Here is a 19,203-nt window from a genome sequence, read left to right as displayed (position 1 = left end):
AGAGGCAAGTCTGTCGTCAGACGGGGGAACCTCTGTGACCTTCCAGATGCGGTTCGAGTTCGACTCCAACTCCCAGCAGCCCTTGGCACTGGCAGGTGTTGGGAACTGCAGTCCAGCAACGAGAGGGACCCACAGTTACTTGAACACACACACAAAAAGACGCACAAACTTGGGCGAGAATGCTTCTTGCATAGCGCTGCGAGATCTGCCACCCAACGCAGAGCAAGACGAGGGGAGACCAGCGCTTCCCATTTTACCCATCCGCCCGCCCGTGCGCTTTTCTCTCTTTTTTCTCTCTCCCGGCCGAAAAGGAAGGCGCTCGGAGGCGGCCAGCACTTGGCTCGCTCCCCTGTGCTGCGCGCCTTGGAGCCGCCGAACCGCCGGCAAAGATGAGGCGGGAGCGATCCCACTTGGCTACAAACGGCGCCGCGCCAACTTCGCCGCCGCCGCCGCCCTGGAGCTCCTCCTATCAAAGGATGACGAGGAGCGCTGCAATTGGAAACCCCGCAGCGAATCCGGTGCGCCACTTTCCTTTGCGCGAAAATTCAAATTGTCAAGTTGAGCAGCGGGCGGGCGCCGCGGGTGCTACCCACAGTTCCTCCGGACATCTCCCGTCGGTTTTGCTCTTGCAGAAAGCGTGTGCAGAGCACGGACCAACCTGTGCAGGTACGGCGGTTAAAAACCAGCGAATCGGGAGCTCGGGAGTCTCCACGTGGGGGCGACAGTAGCGGCGGTGACCGCCAGCCGCGATTGGGGGGGGGCATGGGCGTACCCAGGCGGGGGCAGCTTCCCCCCCCCAGCAAAAATGATCGGCGCCGGGCGTCCATTTAGGCTGAGGAAGAAGCGGGGCAGGAGGAGAGGAGCGGAGAAGAAGGAGGCTGCTGTCCCTGCCGCCCAAGTTCCTCCCTTTGCCCCCCACCCTTGCCCATGGCAGCTCCTGTCCCGGAGGCAAAGGAGGAGCGCCTGTGGCTGCGGTGGGGACGGCTTTGCTCACTGTGCTCCTGCCGCTGCGTCAGGCTTCGCTCTTCCTTCTCACGCCTCCCTCAGCCTCCCTCCCTCCCTCCCGCTGTTCTGGGAATATTAACACGTTTGGAGGGCTTGCCTGTTCCTGGCGTTGTGTTGTCTGTCATTCCTTCACCCCAACCTCTGGTTCCCCCTTTTAAATTTACTTTACTGCTCTGGAGTTGGTGATTCCCTCTGTCCCCCTTTTTCTGAGCTGTTTAAAATCCCTGCTAGCAAAAATATCTCCTGGGTTGGTGTTTGTCAGCGTCCTTTTACCTGCCGCTAGCAATTACTGTTGTTCAGCCCCTCCCTGCCTTTTGCTGTGTTAAAACCACCGGGTCTCCTTGTTGTGGCTTCTCCCTATTCCTTAGTTGCTGTTTTGCCCAGCAGCATTTAACCCTTCATTTTCCACTTTCCTGCCATCAAGTCTTTATCAAGTCTGCATTCAAGTCTGGTGACTTCTTTTTCAGTGTATCTGAAGAAGTGTGCATGCACACGAAAGCTCATACCAAGAACAAACTTAATTGGTCTCTAAGGTGCTACTGGAAGGAATTTTTTAATTTTTTTTTAATGAATTTCTCAATGCATTTAAAAATGTTACTTTCCTGGGAAGGATTTGTATTCTAAAAGGTGGGCTGGCGATGATAATAAATACTCATATTGTGAAACTGTACATCCGGAGACCATTTCAGGCAATTGCCAACTCATAGATCCTTTTGGACCTGGAAAAAATGCAAAACGGGTGGAACAGTGGCGGGGCAGGAACGGGGTTTGCAAGATATAAAAACGACTTCAAAATTCCTCTCCATGAACCTCAGCATTGACCAAGATGCTACATAGTGACCTTCATAGGAATCTGTGGCTGAAGGGGCCAGAGAAGGGTTAAAAAGGCAATGCATTGGGGGAAACACCCCCCTCCCAATAACCTGGAATCAGAGAGGGAGTAAAGCTCCATCTCATCCCTCCCAGCCCAGGTCCATGCCAGGTGGGGGAAACAAGAGAAGACTAGTTGAGCAAACTTGGCTCTGTTGGAAGAGGGTGCCAACCTCTGTCGCATCCCCCCTTGGCAGAATGGAACCCACTCCCCAGTCAGCCAGGTAGGGAAGGGGGAATTGGGTAAGGCGGGTAGAGGGGCAAATGGCCCTAAGGATGGCTGGAGTGCCCCCCCCCCACCAGCTAGGCTGGGAATAACTGGGTGTTTCATTTTTTTCTACCGGTAATTCCCAACATTTCAGCCATTTATTTAATCTGCAAATAAAGCAGGGGGCGGAGTCATAGCTCTGTGGCAGAGCATCTGCTTTGATGCAGAAGGTCCCAGGTTCAATCGTTGGCATCTCTAGTTAGGGCTGGGAAGTGGGAAAGACTCCTGAAGAGCCACTGCCAGTCAGTGTGGGCAATACTGAGCTAGATGGACCAAGAGTTTGATTTTGCATAATGTGGCTTCCAATGTATCTATGTCTTAAGGGGAGGGTCATCCCCTTAAGTGGTTAGAACACCTTGCACCCAAGTTTTCCTCCCTGACATCTGCATGTACGGCTAAGAATCTCCCCTGCCTGAAACCCTGGAGAGCTGCTGCCAGTCAGTGTATGCAGTACTGAGCTAGATGGTTTGACTTGGGGAAAAGTACCTTTCCAGTAACACAGTCCATATTTGTTTGTTTGTTTGTTTGTTTGTTTGTTTGTTTTCTTTATTTACTACATTTATACTCCTCCATTTCCCCCAAGGTGTCCAAGGAAGTAAACATGATTTTCATTTCATCTTTGTAACAACTTTGCAAGGTTGGCAAGGCTGAGAGAGAACAACTGGTCCAAGGTCATGCAATGAGCTTCTTGGCTGAGTGGGGATTTGAACCTGGGCCTCAGGTCCGACCTAGCCCAACATTCTTAACTGCTATACTTCCCTGGCTCTCTTATTTGCTTAATCCTATTTTTTCCCATGCTCCTGCCAACCTAGCAGTTCGAAAACACGTCAAAGTGCAAGCAGTTAAATAGGTAAACAGTGTTTCTGTGCGTTGCTCTGGTTCGCCAGAAGCGGCTTAGTCATGCTGGCCACATGACCCAGAAGCTGTCTGCGGACAAACACTGGCTCCCTCGGCCTATAGAGCGAGATGAGCACTGCAACCCCAGAGTCGTCCGCGACTGGACCTAATGGTCAGGGGTACCTTTACCTTTACCTTTATTTTTTCCATTAAGGAGAATCCTCCCCCCCCCCATCCATTATATGGGACAACCTCCTCCGCAATGCCAGTTTAACAAGGGACACATGACCTGAGGAAATGAAATATTACTTTTATAGAGGGATAACTTAATCAGAGTTGTATCACTGGCGTACCTAGCTCCATAGTGTCTACACTGACTGACAACAGCCCTCTGGGATTTTTACGCAGTCCTATTCCAGCATACCTGGAGATGCCAGGGACTGAACCAGGGACCTTCTGCATGTCAAGCAGATGTTCAGCCGCTGATGCCAGTTCTAGAGTAGACCACACATTTAAAGCACGTGACTTCCTCTAGAGAATCCTGGGAACTGTAGCTCTGTGAGTGGGAAGCTACAGTTTCCAGGATTCTCTGGGTGAAATCATGTGCTTTAAATGTGTGTTGAATGTATGATGTGGGAAATGGGAGGGGCCCTCCGGAGGGATCTTTGTACTCCGGCGCCGGATATGCTTAAGATGGCCCTGCACCTAACCTTACTACGCCTCTGGTTATTGCCCCCTGCATCACGGGAGTCCTGGGCCCATGTCATGCCACCCTGCCAGCCAAAAGGTCGACTACTCTGGCAAACCGAGGGGGGGGCGACCATGGCTTGCCTCCCCCCTAGTTTTGATCCTGGGTACACCCCTGGGGGGGGAGAGAGAATGTCGTTGCATTGCGTGTGGAGGTGAGTTAGCTACGGTGTGAAGAATAATAGAATTGTACAGTTGGAGGGGACCCCGAGGGTCATCCAGCCCAGCCCCCTGCAATGCAGCTATCTCAGCTAAAGCATCCAGGACAGATGGCCATCCAACCTCTGCTTAAGAACCATGCGAAGATCCACTTGCGAAGCTAAGCAGGGTCCGGTATGGTTTCAAATCGGTTGGGAGAACAAGTGGTGACCTTCCTGCATTGCAGGGGGTTGGACTAGATGACCCTCATGGTCTCTTTCAACTCTATGCAGTTTTTCTTGAGAGGAGCTAGAGCGCAGTCTTTACCTTATATGGCTACAGGAAAGATGGAAGCCATATCAAAATCTGAGGAAGAGCATTTGAACTCTCTCCACCCGCATGTTGACCTTGAGCAAAAGGAGGCATCAGGTAAGGGCATCTACTTTGCTCCAAGTCTTTGTACCTGCAGGTGCCACCTAACCACGTTGCTTCTTTATGGCAGCCCTTTGGCTTCAAGACCTGCTTATAGCTCTGCATTGCACTGGGTCTCTTTGCCTGTGAGGCGACTGTTTCTGCTCTTCCTAATACTGCCTTACTATACAGTCCCGGCCATGTCTGCTCAGATGTACAGGTATGCCGTAGACCTTCTTCTCTTGCCAATGTGGTTTGCCCCGCAGCCTTAATGCAGTGCTCACCCAGCACTCTGCTTTCTTCCCATTTCTCCTTGTCCCAGTTGGTTCCATTCGAAATACTCATGCTTTTGAAGTCCTCATTGCAAGAAGCAGTGCAGGAATTGCTTGTCTCTTCTTCGATCTGTGTTTCATCTTCTGAGCCGTTCCATATGAAATGAACCTCTGTGTTCCCCGTTCACTATAATGGGAAACTTAAAAGCAGTTACAGCTTTCTCTCCTTTTGGCCAGATCAGGTGACAGCAAAAACTGCAAGGTTTTTAGCAGGTGCAATTAGAATAAGATCTGTTATTTGATTGTTGATGTAAACCCCCAAAATATATTTTCTATAGTTAAGTTTTTACCTCTATCTTCAGTTCATTTTATTTTATTTTATTTTATTTTATTTTATTTTATTTTATTGCTATAGCTAGTGGCTGATGCAAGTAAAGATTCTTCGGCTAGAATGAATGAGCTGAGTAGATTAAGCAGATCCAGTGTTTGTTTTTTGCTGGGGAAGTAAAAGGGATACACTTTCCCCCATGCTCCCTTATAAGGAGGCCTGATCCAGCATGTTCTTCTTAAAAGGTAAAGGTACCCCTGACTGTTAAGGGACCCAGGTGGCGCTGTGGGTTAAACCACAGAGTCTAGCTTGCTGATCAGAAGGTCGGTGGTTCGAATCCCTGTGACAGAGTGAGCTCCCGTTGCTCGGTCCCAGCTCCTGCCCACCTAGCAGTTCAAAAGCACGTCAAAGTGCAAGTAGATAAATAGGGACCGCTCCAGCGGGAAGGTAAACGGCGTTTCCGTGCGCTGCTCTGGTTCGCCAGAAGCAGCTTTGTCATGCTGGCCACATGACCCGGAAGCTGTCTGCGGACAAACGCCGGCTCCCTTGGCCTATAGAGCGAGATGAGCGCCGCAACCCCAGAGTCAGACACGACTGGACCTGATGGTCAGGGGTCCCTTTACCTTTTACCTTTACCCCTGACCGTTAGGTCCAGTCGCGGACGACTCTGGGATTGCAGCGCTCATCTCGCTCTATAGGCCAAGGAAGCCGGCATTTGTCCACAGACAGCTTCTGGGTCATGTGGCCAGCATGACTAAGCCGCTTCTGGAGAACCAGAGCAGCGCACGGAAACGCCGTTTACCTTCCCAACGGAGCGGTGCCTATTTATCTTCTTGCACTTGACATGCTTTTGAACTGCTACGTGGGCAGGAGCTGGGACCAAATAACGGGAGCTCCCCCCATCGCGGAGATTCGAACTGCCAACCTTCCGATCGGAAAGCCCTAGGCTCTGTGGTTTAACCCACAGTGCCACCCGCGTCCCTTATGTTCTTCTTAATTTCTCACAAATGCTTATGAGTTTAGCTGTTCTTTTTCCCCTTTGTGCTGTAGCATCTCCCAAGATCTGGAAATACCTATCAATTAAAGATATCCTCATAGGTATCCTTGTTTTCCTGGTCATCGCGCTTACCATTTCCATTATAGCAGGTAAGTTTTCTGAACCTTGATGTTACGGTACTTCCTTAAGATTTGTCTCTTCCCTCTTGGGTCTGATGTAGCTGCATGCCTTCAGCCAGCTTCTCAAAATCAGAACTTAGGCTATTGCCTGGCTTTCAGCCACTGCTATGTCTGACAGCCTTGCCCCAAAGCAGTAGTTCAATGATCCATATTCCTACAAGGACACACTGAGACCATGTGCTGTGGCCACGGGTGGGAACATCTGGCATTGGAGGGACAGAGATGCTTAACCAGAGGGTTAGAGCAGGCACCCCCAAACTGCGGTCCTCCAGATGTTTTGGCCTACAACTCCCATGATCCCCAGCTAACAGGACCAGTGGTCAGGGTTGATGGGAATTGTAGTCCCAAACATCTGGAGGGCTGAAATTTTGGGGATGCCTGGGTTAGAGGGTGGTATGGTGATGAGGTCAGAGCAGCGTGGATGCACCAGCAGAGCCTATCTGACACTCCTGCACAGTCCTGACCTCGCCACCTTCTCAGCGTCCAGATAAGAAGCAGCGATGCTGCTGTCAGGAGGGGGACTGATAATGGATCCACACTATGTTTGTTGAGATGTTGGCTCCACAGTAACCTTTAGTGTCATTGGTCTTTGTATCGTGGAAAACTCTGCCAATAGAGATTCAGCAGACACCTTCCGTTTCAACATTATTATTATTTTTTAAAAAAATTAATTTGATTTTACAAATGTAAGTTGAAAGCAAAACCAATTACATATCCATATAAAGAGATTTCTCTGAATCTTGAGACTTCCCCCATCCCCTCCATGGGTCTTAATGTCAACATTTACAACTGCATATCATTCCATTATCCACATTTTATATCCATCTAAATTGTCCATGGTGTTTGTTACCTTACAAGTGCAATTGAAATCCTGCTAATGTTTTCATCTGCTTACAGTGGTCTCCTAAATAAATTATAAATTTTCCCATTCTTTCTAGAAGCTTTTATCTTCTTGGTTCCTGAGCTTTTCAGTTAATTTTGCCTTCTGTTTCAACTTATGAATGCATGCCAGGCATACATACGCAGGCAATAAAGAACCCATCTTTCCATAAGAGTTAGCTGGGTGTTTTGTTTTTTTTTAAAAAATTAACGTTTTACTGTATGATTTTGCATATAACTATAAACTGCTCTGGTGTGTTGTTGTTTTTTAGTGAACAGTGCTATGTACATATATTTTAAATAAACAAAATAAACCATGAACCATATCAGTTACACCTAGTCAATCTCTGTTGAAGCAACAAGTTGTTGAAGTGGTGATCTAAACGGTTGTTTTTATTCTGATCATATGTGTTGTGATCTTTTCTGTGAACCGCCCTGAGACCTCCGGGTATAGAGCGGTATATAAACTCCAAAACAGTGGAACCTCGGGTTACGGCGGGAATCCGTTCTGGAAGACCCGGCGCAACCCAAAAATGATGTACATCGAAGTGCCGTGTCTGCACACGTGCAGCACAATTTAGCGCTTCTGCGCGAGGGGCAAACCCAGAAGAAAGCCGTTCTGGTACTTGTGGGTTTGCCACGGTCGTTCGATGAAGCGGACGCAAGCAGAGGCGGACGCAGAACGAGGTTTGATAATAATAATAATAATAATAATAATAATAATAATAATAATAATAATAATAATAATAGTCTTCAGCAAAGGGAGCTGCTGTGAAAATCTGCCCTAACTACCGGTAAGTGAAGGGCAAACAATACAGTTGTAATAATACCTTGAAAGCATTTTCTGTTGTTTGTTTGTTAAGGAAAGCTGCTTTTGCTGAAGGTGTGTTTTGGGGTAAATTTACCAACAGGGAGAGATGTTTGATCTTTTCCTTGCTCGCTGCTTTTCCTCGTGTGGTGTTCAACGGTGGGTAAAGTTGTGATTGGAACCCAGCTTGGCATAAAAAAAGCAGTGGCCAAGAGAAGGATTAAGTATCCCCACCACTTTGACATTTCTCATTTTCAAAAGAGCCACTCCGACGGCACTGCTTTTCCTAACCAAGAGAGCATGGATGTGCACAGCTCCCACATAATCTGCCCCATGGGTCCAATCCAGGAAGAAGAAGAGTTTGGATTTGATATCCCGCTTTATCACTACCTGACGGAGTCTCAAAGCGGCTAACATTCTCCTTTCCCTTCCTCCCCCACAACAAACACTCTGTGAGGTGAGTGGGGCTGAGAGACTTCAGAGAAGTGTGACTAGCCCAAGGTCACCCAGCAGCTGCATGTGGAGGAGCGGGGACGCGAACCCGGTTCACCAGATCACAAGTCTTCCGCTCTTAACCACTATACCACACTGGCAACCTAGGAACCACAACTCCCCAACAACATGATCAACAAACTCATTATATGTGTGTGTGTGTGTACACACACACATATGTATATGAAAGCAGAAGAAATAATCTTATTCATCGTAGTTTCTGTGTGTGCCTCTCCAAATGGGTGGATTGGGGAGGTTACCCCCGTTCTCTATTCCTTCCGCAGTGACAGTCCCCAGAGACGCTGAGCAACTGGGTCATCCGCTGGTTCCCTCCGAATTCTGCAGTCTACCATGTCCACATCACTGGATTGGCTATGCGGGAAAGTGCTATCACTTTTCGAAGAACAAACGGAATTGGAACTCCAGCAGCAACTACTGCAAGTCACACAATGCCTCCTTGGCTAGGATTGAAAGTGAAGAGCGGGTAAGAGAGGGGCCCTTTGGCACGAAGTGGTGATGCTTGTCCCCTCTTAGGCAGCATGATGAAACGAGTTGCCTTATCTATGAAGTTAACTACGCATCACAACCTAGAATATCTTGCAGAATTTCAGGGGCTGCTTTTAAGGGCAAAGCGACTTTGGTGCTGGAAAAATGATGGGGAGAAATATATATATACATATACATATACATATACATATACACATATATATATATATATATATATATATATATATATATATATATATATATATACACACACACACACATATACATATACATACATATACATATATACATATACATACATATATATATATATATATATATATATATATATATATATATACCGGTAACCCTTTCCCTCTGCCAGCTGTTTTTCCACTCAGCATCAATTTCCCCCACATCCTTGCTTACCACATCGGGAACCCAGCAGGGGGGAAACACACGGGACACAGAAATAATAATAATAATAATAATAATAATAATAATAATAATAATAATAATAATAATAATAATTCATTTACAGCCCACCCATCTGAGTTGCCCCAGCCAATCTGGGCGGCTTCCAACATAACAGCGGGGGGACTCAACACACAACCCTGTGGTTAGCCAGTGTTAAGGCTAAGGGCTGTGGACATATATGACCCTACTCTAACCCTCTGAGAACGAGCTGACAAAAAGTTCAAAACCCAGAGACAAATAGAGTTAGAAAGTCCAATCGCCTCTAGCTTGGACACCAGTCTATGGGGGAGGATAGTGTTAAAAGCAGAGCTAAAATCCACAAACAGCAGCCTCGCATAACTCCCCGGCTGCTCCAGATGGGACAGAGCAGCATGGAGGGTGGTAGCGATAGCATCCTCCGTGGATCTATTTGCTCTGTATGCAAACTGATTCTCAGGGTCCCTTCCAAAGAAAAAGAGGTTGCCTACTCCTGCATTACACATGCTAGGGAGTAAGCCCCGTTGAACGTATTGAAATGAATGCATGTATTATTATTAAACGGCCTCGGTCCTGTGTACCTGAAGGAGCATCTCCACCCCCATCATTCAGCCCGGTCACTGAGATCCAGCGCCGAGGGCCTTCTGGCGGTTCCCTCACTGCGAGAAGCAAAACTACAGGGAACCAGGCAGAGGGCCTTCTCGGTAGTATTTAATGTTTGGTGGACGCCGCCCAGAGTGGCTGGGGAGGCCCGGCCAGATGGGCGGGGTACAAATAATAAATTATTATTATTAGACTGTTATCATTGTCCAGGTGTACTTGCTGACGTTTTCATCTGACATGTTGACATGTGCCTGCGTGTTTAGTTGCTGAAGTGCTTATCTGTGAATAGCACAGGGCAGAATTCTAACATCCATTTTCTCTGGTCCTCAAAGGAGTTTGTGAAGCACCTCACTGGCAAACATTACTTCTGGATTGGTCTCAGAAGAGACCCAGGTCAACCCTGGAAATGGCTAAATGGAGAAAATTCAACGTGAGTCCCTTTCAGTTTTCGGTGCTGTGGCATCAGCAACAAAAATGTCTCCAATTCACTGTTAATGGGATGGATTCTTTCCAGCAGCACCTTAGAGACCAACTAAGTTTGTTCTTGGTATGAGCTTTCGTGTGCATGCACACTTCTTCAGATACACTGAAACAGAAGTCTTCAGATACACTGAAGAAGTGTGCATGCACACGAAAGCTCATACCAAGAACAAACTTAGTTGGTCTCTAAGGTGCTACTGGAAGGAATTTTTTTATTTTATTTTGTTTTGACTATGGCAGACCAACACGGCTACCTACCTGTAACTGGGGATGGATTCTGTGATTATTATTCTTCCCAGTATAATTCTGAATAAGATGTCAAAATTTATGCGCAGCTGAAAGCCAGGCACATCACATCTGAAATACCAAATAAGAAACTCAGTTTCTTTGGATCTCTGTAGGTAAATAGTTCCCTTTATGTTTCATAGTTGGCTTTCTTTCATAGATCACTTTCCCCTACTATAAGTCCAAGCAACGGATGGATTCATAAACAATATTTAAAATAAGAAAGCAACAGCAGACTTTATAGGGATTTGCTCATTATTTTTTGGTGTGCTGTCCATAATCTTAACGTATTTATGATATGCTGACGGCCACAACCTTAGATAGAAGGAAAACCTGAAAAATGGTATGAGCCACAATTATGACAAGTGATTGAGGCCTGTTGAAGCATTCACATCGTTGGTCATCAGTTGCATGAAAATCAGCTTGTAGGGGCTTAAACCTTTTCAGCAGAGTTGTTTCAACTATGAGCTTGTTTCCTTTTATTAAACTCTGCTTACATCTCCATCCATTTCCGGGCCATTTTATTTAACCGTATTTTTCGCTCCATAAGACACACTTTTTTCCTCCTAAAAAGTAAGGGGAGATATCTGTGCGTCTTATGGAACGAATGATGGTCCCTGGAGCTGAATTGCCCAGGGGCCAAAAGAGGATCATGCTTTTTATTTTACAAAGAGAAAAGGGGGTGTTGAAAGGACCCCGCTCAGCAGCTGATCAGCAAGAGATCGGGAGAGAGATAAGAGTCCTGGCTCCCTTTCAGCCCCGCCCTCTTGCCCAGGCCTCCATTGTTGAATGTGCTGCAGAGGAAGGTTGTTTGTTTCCCCAGCGACATGTGACTGGCTGATTAGATTATCTGTCTGGAAACTGTAGAAAAGGCTCCCTTTCCTTTAGAAGCTGCAGAAATATGAGTTGAACCCCATAAAAATGGGGCTTTTCCTCTTTGCTTTTCCCCCTTTGCAAAAGCTTTGCTTTTCCCCCTTTGCAAAAAAGCTGCAAAACTTTTAGCTGATCCTCAAAAAAACAGGGCTTTTCCCTTTGCAAAAAAGCTGCAAAACTTTTAGCTGATCCTCAAAAAAAAACACAGGGCTTTTAGAGGAGGAAAACCAGAAAAATATTTCCCCCCCCTTGTTTCCTCCTCTAAAAACGAGGTGCGCCCTATGGTCCGGTGCGCCCTATGGATCGAAAAATATGGTAGTCTGCCAGGTTTTTCCTCCCACCTCACTATCTTTGTGCTAGACTTTAGAAAAAGCCTAAAGAATTGTCATCTTGAGATATGTGTCTGCCGCTGTGATACAGGTTTGTGATGCTTTGTGTTGCAGGCTCAGAATCGCTGGAACAGGTGGGGAATGTGTCCATCTCAACAATGAAGCCACAGCCGCCGCCTCTGGCTGCCACACAGAACTTCCTTGCATCTGCAGCAAACCTTCTGCATGTACAAGTTCTAATTGTTTATCAGCCTTGTAGCCCAAACACTGGAGGAGAGCTGGAGTGAGTGAGTAAAGTCAAGAAAATAAGGAGCCAAGATGACGAATTGATGAACCGGATAGGATACCACCCTAAGTAGGGCTAGGCATTTGTTCAATACACTCAGAATCTCTACTATTTGGGCAGCATTGGAGGCGGCTATAAGATACCCCCTAGCAACTGCTTTGTGGAGCATCTAGTAGGATGGGTGTGGGAATGCTTAGGAGTGTGGATGATGATATATTATTTTATATATCTCATCCCAGCTTGAATTAACAAGCTCCAAACTTAGCAGAGTTTCATTCCCTTTTAAAACACACACAGCAGACGCGCTTGCACAGGCTTGCTAAAGCCTCTATAAGAAATATATATTCCTGGTATATTCCCCTTCTTCCCTCTTAAAAGTAAAGACACAACACAGTACTGTTTATAAGATATAAAAGAGTTTACTTACAGGCATCCTGAGCTACAGCATACAGTCCCAGAAAGGCAAACAGGCTTAGATAAATGTATTTACATGTAGTGTAGCTGATTCCATAGGGGAACAGGCTTCACCTGTGCTCCTCTCAGCTGCAAGCCAAGAGAGCATCCTGCTTCTTCAGGAGACGAGGCAAAATGGAGAATGATCCCTGGGATCTTGTTCCCAGGTAAGACCACACCTACTTCTGGTTCCTGTAACTCAGTCCAGGTAAACAGGAAGTTAAGCCTGGAGGACTGAGTTACCTTCATGTCCACTCTAGCAGTGTTGGGTTTGACTGCTCTCTGTTTACATCCCACAATGGGGTGCAATTTAAACTATTATTTCATATTTGAAAAACACTCAGCTATGTAGTTAGAATGCTTAGAAGGAGTGATACTAAAATGAAATGGAGATGGAGTTCATAATAAGGGAAAGGACAATGTGCATTTTGAATTTTGCCATGTATTATGGAAGTTTTAGGCTGAATTCTGAAGGTTTGTAATAAGTGACAGCGCTGAGCCAGTTTGGTGTAGTGGTTAGAGTGTTGGACTAGGACCTGGGAGACCAAGGTTCAAATCCCCACTCAGTGACGAAATTTGCCACAAGACCTCGGACCAGACACTGTCTCTCAGACTAACCTACCTCCCAGGGTTGTTGTGAGGATGAAATGGGGTGGAGAAGAACCCCGTATGATGCCTTGAGCTCCTCAGAGGAACATGTAGATTATAAATGTAACACCAAAGAGAGAAAATTAATATTTCTATTTTTTCAAAGTCGGCTCCTTTGTAACAAAACTTTCTAATAAATATTGCTTCACAGCATTTTGGATCTTAGTCCTCCTTTGATGCGTGCTTCAGCCACTTGTATTATATTGTCCATAAACCTTGTAATCCAGAGCACATTGTGGGTAGACAGAATAAAAAATGCTTGTGGTTCATAGAACTTCAGTTCTTTTTATTATGAATAATACTTTTTAAGAATTCAATTTCTGAAGGCTCCCTGATCCCCCACAGAACTCAGAGCTCTAGCTGAAGGCTAAGGCAGCCGAACCACCCCACCCCACCCCCTGTCATCAGAGGAGCTCAGTATTTTGGCCAGGCAGCATCAATACCTGTCAGGGACCATCCTGAGGAGGGCTGCATTGAGGAGGATGGTGGGAGCTCTGCCTCCCTCTGCTCCTGCTCCTGAATCTTCCCAGGAGCTGGAGGACAGTATAGACTTGGAACAGTGGTTTGCAGAGGGACATAGTTCAGAAGGCAGAAGCTGGGAAATATTGGATGGGGAACAGCTAGGAGAAGAAACACTGGGGGAGAGAGGGTTAACAGATTCACAGTCTCTGGACAGCGTCTACCCCCCTTCTCCAAGGACATAGAGAGCTCAGAAAGTGTTAGAATAGAAAGCACAGAGGGTACAAGCTCAGGTTACAAGACGTAGAAGTGACGTAGATTAATAGGGACGGAGGGGGGAGTGACCCTTAATTGGAAGCACCGCCATTTCTAGTAGACGTGTTCTTTGTTCTCTTGCACTGTGATTATTAAAGATTCTAATTGGTAAGATGTTCCTTTCGTTTGATCCGCCACATGGGAGGAAGCCGATTCCCCAAAACCTGACAATACTACTCAGCTGATTGGATCAAAAGAAATTGGTCAGGCAGAGAGGGCAAGAAGCAGGGGTACTCAATGGCCTCTGTTCCTTGTAAGTATTTGAAGAGCTTCCTTTTCGCAGACCCATTTGGATTCAATAGTACATGTCTCAGAAATAGTTTTGTTATCGTTAAGTCTCCCACAGGACTTTTCTTGAGCTGGAGCTAGGTCTTTCAACCTGCAAAAGGAAGGAGAAAGCCAACAGCATTTGTCAAAGGCTGAACATATCCACCTGCTTGGCCATTCTTTGCAAGAGAGGGGCAGGACTCACTCCGAGGGCCTTCTGGCAGTTCCCTCCCTGTAAGAAGTGAGGTTACAGGGAACTAAGCAGAAGACCTTCTCTGTGGTGGCACCCGCCTCCCATCAGATGTCAAGGAAATATACAACTACCGGTATCTGACTTTTAGAAGACATCTGAAGGCAGCTCTGTTTAAGGAAGTTTTTAATGTTTGATGTTTTATCATGTTTTAATATTGTGTTGGGAGCTGCCCAGAGTGGCTGGGGAAACCCAGTCAGGTGGGTGGGGTATAAATAATATATTATTATTAGTATTAAGCTTTTGTTGGATGCAGAAGAGTCACCTCTACATTGGCCTCTGACATTCGAAAGGTATGTTTTTAGGACCCACCTTATTTCTGTGGTCATAAATTGTTTTCAACTGTGTTTTAATGTTGCGACCCATCTTGGGACTTTAGGGTACACTCAAAGGGTGTATTTTGACAGGTGTCAATGACCTGATGTGATTAGCATGGCATATGACTGACCAGAGGGTTTGGGGAGACAAAGATCTGGCCCCTCCCCACCCCTGCTCTGCAGAGTAAGATGAGATACTCACAGTTTGTCCTCTAATGGGGAGCCGTCCACCCAGGTCCATTTCCAGTCAGGAGGTGTTGCTTGTAATCCAATCCACAGCAGTGGTGAATGGATATTACTCAGGATAAAGGCCTGCAAACATTGCAATTTAGTCTCTACTATAATATCTAGCTTTTCCCTCTCTGACAAGTAAATGTAGCCGAGATTCTACTAGATTAGGGCAATGGCCTATCTTGGTCCAGCATCCTGTTCTCATGGTTGGCAACCATATTCCTCTAGGAATCCCGCAAGAAGGACATGAGCGAAACACACTTTGTCCACTAATGATTCCCAGAAACCAGTTTTCAGAAGCACTCTGCCTCTAGCTATGGAGGTGGAACATAGCCATTGTGGCTAGCAGCCACTGAAAGCCTTAAAGGTAAAGTGACCCCTGACCATTAGGTCCAGTCGCAGACGACTCTGGGGTTGCGGCGCTCATCTCGCTTTATTGGCCAAGGGAGCCGGCATACAGCTTCCGGGTCATGTGGCCAGCATGACTAAGCCGCTTCTGGCGAACCAGAGCAGCGCACGGAAATGCCGTTTACCTTCCCGCCAGAGCGGTACTTATTTATCTACTTGCACTTTGACACGCTTTCGAACTGCTAGGTTGTCAGGAGCAGGGACCGAGCAACGGGAGCTCACCCCGTCACGGGGATTCGAACCGCCGACCTTCTGATCGGCAAGACTAGGCTCTGTGGTTTAACCCACAGCGCCACATGTGTCCCTTACTGAAAGCCTTATCCTCCATTAATTTATTTATTTTAAAACTATCCAGGGTGATGGCCGCATTGCCTTCTGTGGGAGTGACTTCCATAGCCTAGCTAAGCATTATGGGAATAAGTACTGAGTGTTGTGTCCTCCTAGTCTCCTTGACCTGCTGCCAAACTTGCACATCTAGGGCTAGATCTACACAACTGTTTAAAAAAAAAAACACTCTCAAAACGATCTGCTAAAAAAACATTGTAAAGCTCACTATTGAAAATATCCAGTTGTGATTTTAGCTATACAGTGCCATTTGGTGTTGCAGGATTATACGCATTTATAATGTGTTGCGGGTTTTGTTGCATGCACACGAAAGCTCATACCAAGAACAAACTTAGTTGGTCTCTAAGGTGCTACTGGAAGGAATTTTTTAATTTTTTATTTTGTTTTGACTACAGCAGACCAACACGGCTACCTACCTGTAACTATATACCAGGTGTAATTGTACTCATCTCAGCAGAGGCTCCCCTTCCCCATGCATAAGGGATGTGGATCTGAAATCTTATTTACCTACCACTTCTTCTTGATTCTGTATCACCACCAATTGAGAGTCTTTTGCTCTGCAGTCGTCTTTGCTCTCGGTCCAGTTTCGTGTTGCGCTGGAGAACCAGTAGCACTTGCTTTTGAAACGGAACCAGTTCTCAGGGCAGACTGTGCAGTTAGAGCTCTCTGGGAGCAGGGGGCAGGGTGGAAGCATAAAAAAATTGCAGGTTTACACCAGATACAATGACAAACCATGGTTTGTAACTGACAGGAGCAACCCTACAAAACCCTTTGTTTGCATCCTCGCTAATCCACTTTTCTCCTTCACACACAACAAAGTATTAAATGGGAGCTGCAGTGCATTCTGACAGATTCCAAGGGAGAGATCTGAGGACACCATGTACTCAGTAGAAGGTGGGCTATAAATTACAATAAAATTAGGTTACTGTAGGATTGGTTCTTGTGGCATTCACACAGGGCCCCCGGTCATTCCACGGACTATTGACCCTGTGCCACCACTATTCCGCTGCCACCACTGAGTCTCAGTCAGGATTTAAGTTAAACAAAGAATATCAAGAGTTTATTTTCACACACCAACAAGCTTTCTATATTAAATACACTGTTACACTTTATCCTCTCAGTCTCCTTTCTGCCTTAAGCTCACTCTAACTCCTCTACCTCCCCACCACAAAGTTCCACACACCACCCTCACAACCACCAACTGCCCACCGCTAACTCCAACTGCTACTCTCTTCCCCCCCCCTTGGGCTGAGTCTTAAACCCAATAAGCCCCGCCTCCGAATTCCTATTGGACCGCTTGTTAACCCTTTTGTCTCCACCTGCACAATCCTATTCAGAAGGAATGGCCAACGCCACAGTTCTGTCATGCAATTCTGCTCAATAGTGATCCAGAGCAGAACCCTGACATATAGTTAGCAGAGTAAAAACTTAAACACGTTGCAGGATTCCCAAAAAATAGACCAGAGGCAATTGTATTTCATCCAGCAGAGCTTTACTGCTACTGAAGGCAAATGAGCATCATGGTCACAAATCCAATACACTCAGGATTGACACTGCCCATAAGAAATCCAGTTGCCTCAGACTTAAACTTACAATAACTTATAATAAGACTAAACCTTAACACTGTAGCATACTATGTACAGAACACCACACCAGAAGGAAAAGGGATAGAAAGAGAAAGTGAAACCCAGGCTCCTTCTGGCCTTAGTATTATAGGCAACGTGACATTGACAGAAAAAGGTAACAGAACCAGTTTAAGCCAGCCGTACTCAGTTTCTCTGAAGCAATAACCCAAACATCATGAACCTTCTGCTTGTTTCTTTCACACAGAGAAGCTTCCAGAACCCCCTTGAATTACTTAGAATAGGAAAGATCTCTACACATCAGATCTATACTTTCTATACTAAGAAATGCAAACTGACAGGTTCATTTATTTTTCCGGGTTGTTTGTGGCGTTTTGATTACCACTAGATACAATTTAAGTGAAATCTAAAGCCTCATGGTTTAGGCAAACCCTATCTGGAGTATTGTCATCAAGAAATGGTTATGAAGCTTAAAGGAATTGTTATGCAGTGGAGACTGGTCCATTCGTGTGAATGGGGGACGAAAACCTCAATCTGCCCTCAGACTTCTTCCATCTGCCTATTTACAGCCAGTCTAGGGGGTGACACTGGCTATCGGCTTCCCACTTCTTAGTCTCAGTGATGCCCTTTAAGATCTCAGCAGGGAAGAGGATAGGGACAAAACTACAATCGGTTGGCTCGGCCTCTCTTTGGCTGTGGCTCCCTCTCTCTCTGGTCTTCCCAACTTCCACCCTGCCCCCAGTCCCAAAAGGCAGCAGCTCTCACTTTTATCATATGTGTTCCTTGAGCCTTATTGAGAAACAACACTCCAGTTACCTGCTGAGCTGTTTTCAAGTGGCTTACAGAAAAATTGCTGCAGCGAAGTCATGTTCTGACAGACCTGGGATTTCTCAAGATCACCCATAAGGTTCGTTGTCTGAAAACCTTCAAATAAAGATGTTTATTTTAAGTGATCAACAAACTGCGAAGAAATTCAAAGACCATTCAGTGTTTTTTTGTTATGGTACTTAATTGTATTGCTCTTCCTTTCTTGAATCCAGCGTTCCATGTGGATTTTCCCTTCATCGTGGAAATAAAACGGGTTTGTTGTTGTTTTAATTAAAGGAGAATATCACAGTATCTCCTTTAAGGTAACAGCTCAGGTTTGGAAAGACTGCCTGTAACTTTCTAAAATTTGTTCAAGACAAATCTTTAGGCTGTGAAAACCAGACAACCCAATTTTTGACAAGAACTTAAATGGCCAGATATTGAGCCACTCAAGAACAACTGCACTCACACTTTCTGTCAACTCACTACACTGCATAGGTGCAAAATTCCCCATGAAGGAGCCGGGCACCCACAAATTTTGGTGCTGGTGCCATGCACCTACGGCCCCAGACACCCACAGTCAGGGGTGTAGTGCAGGGGGTGCGGTCCACCCCGGTTGTCACCCTTGAAGGGGATGACAAATTGGCACACCGCAGGGGCCTGCCCTGAAACAGATCGCCGCTGAGCCCCCATGCACGGATCGCCCCACCCCGCCATGCATGGGGGTGCCACAGCAATTTGTTTTGGGCAGCGCGGGGCATGCCACCCACCACTGGGTGCCAGAGCAGCTAGCTACGCCCCTGCCCACAGTTGTGGGGCCAAGCTGGTACTGGTACTACACTGTGACACCTGGCCGGGGAGGGCAGGGTACAAATAAATTATTATTATTATTATTATTATTATTAGTTCACATAGCAATAAACAGAAAACAAAGCAAAGAATTTGTCTTCAATGTCATTTTTTATTTTTTATATTCCTCTCCCCCCCTTGTTAGTTTATTGCAATGTGAACCAGTTACAGCAACCCCGGTTTTCAAACACAATCCGTTCCAGAAGTCCATCCAAGTTCTGAAACATTCAAAAACTGAAAGCAGA

General features: G+C 46.1%; 2 protein-coding genes and 1 long non-coding RNA gene across 3 annotated transcripts; 2 read left to right on the top strand and 1 right to left on the bottom strand.

Annotated features, from left to right (window-relative positions):
- The first annotated feature begins 590 nt into the window (after positions 1 to 590).
- LOC117042966 lies at positions 591 to 6,016 on the top strand. Its single transcript, XR_004426122.1, has 3 exons — positions 591 to 666; positions 4,208 to 4,294; positions 5,927 to 6,016. It is a non-coding gene; the product is annotated as an uncharacterized LOC117042966 (long non-coding RNA).
- A 1,565-nt stretch (positions 6,017 to 7,581) lies between these two features.
- LOC117042376 (C-type lectin domain family 2 member D-like) lies at positions 7,582 to 12,075 on the top strand. The gene is made up of 4 exons (XM_033141923.1): positions 7,582 to 7,618; positions 8,516 to 8,715; positions 10,106 to 10,203; positions 11,855 to 12,075. The coding sequence occupies exons 1-4, from the start codon at positions 7,582 to 7,584 to the stop codon at positions 11,997 to 11,999; spliced, it is 480 nt and encodes a 159-aa protein (XP_032997814.1). The 3' UTR covers positions 12,000 to 12,075.
- A 2,715-nt stretch (positions 12,076 to 14,790) lies between these two features.
- Positions 14,791 to 18,175, bottom strand: LOC117042965 (killer cell lectin-like receptor subfamily F member 1). The gene is made up of 3 exons (XM_033142586.1): positions 18,119 to 18,175; positions 16,231 to 16,385; positions 14,791 to 15,047 (listed from the first exon to the last, which is right to left on the bottom strand). The coding sequence occupies exons 1-3, from the start codon at positions 18,168 to 18,170 to the stop codon at positions 14,934 to 14,936; spliced, it is 321 nt and encodes a 106-aa protein (XP_032998477.1). The 5' UTR covers positions 18,171 to 18,175; the 3' UTR covers positions 14,791 to 14,933.
- Positions 18,176 to 19,203: the final 1,028 nt, after the last annotated feature.

Source organism: Lacerta agilis, chromosome 2 (genome assembly GCF_009819535.1).
Source record: "Lacerta agilis isolate rLacAgi1 chromosome 2, rLacAgi1.pri, whole genome shotgun sequence".
Lineage (NCBI taxonomy): Eukaryota > Metazoa > Chordata > Lepidosauria > Squamata > Lacertidae > Lacerta > Lacerta agilis.
This window is presented reverse-complemented; position numbering and strand designations above follow the sequence as displayed.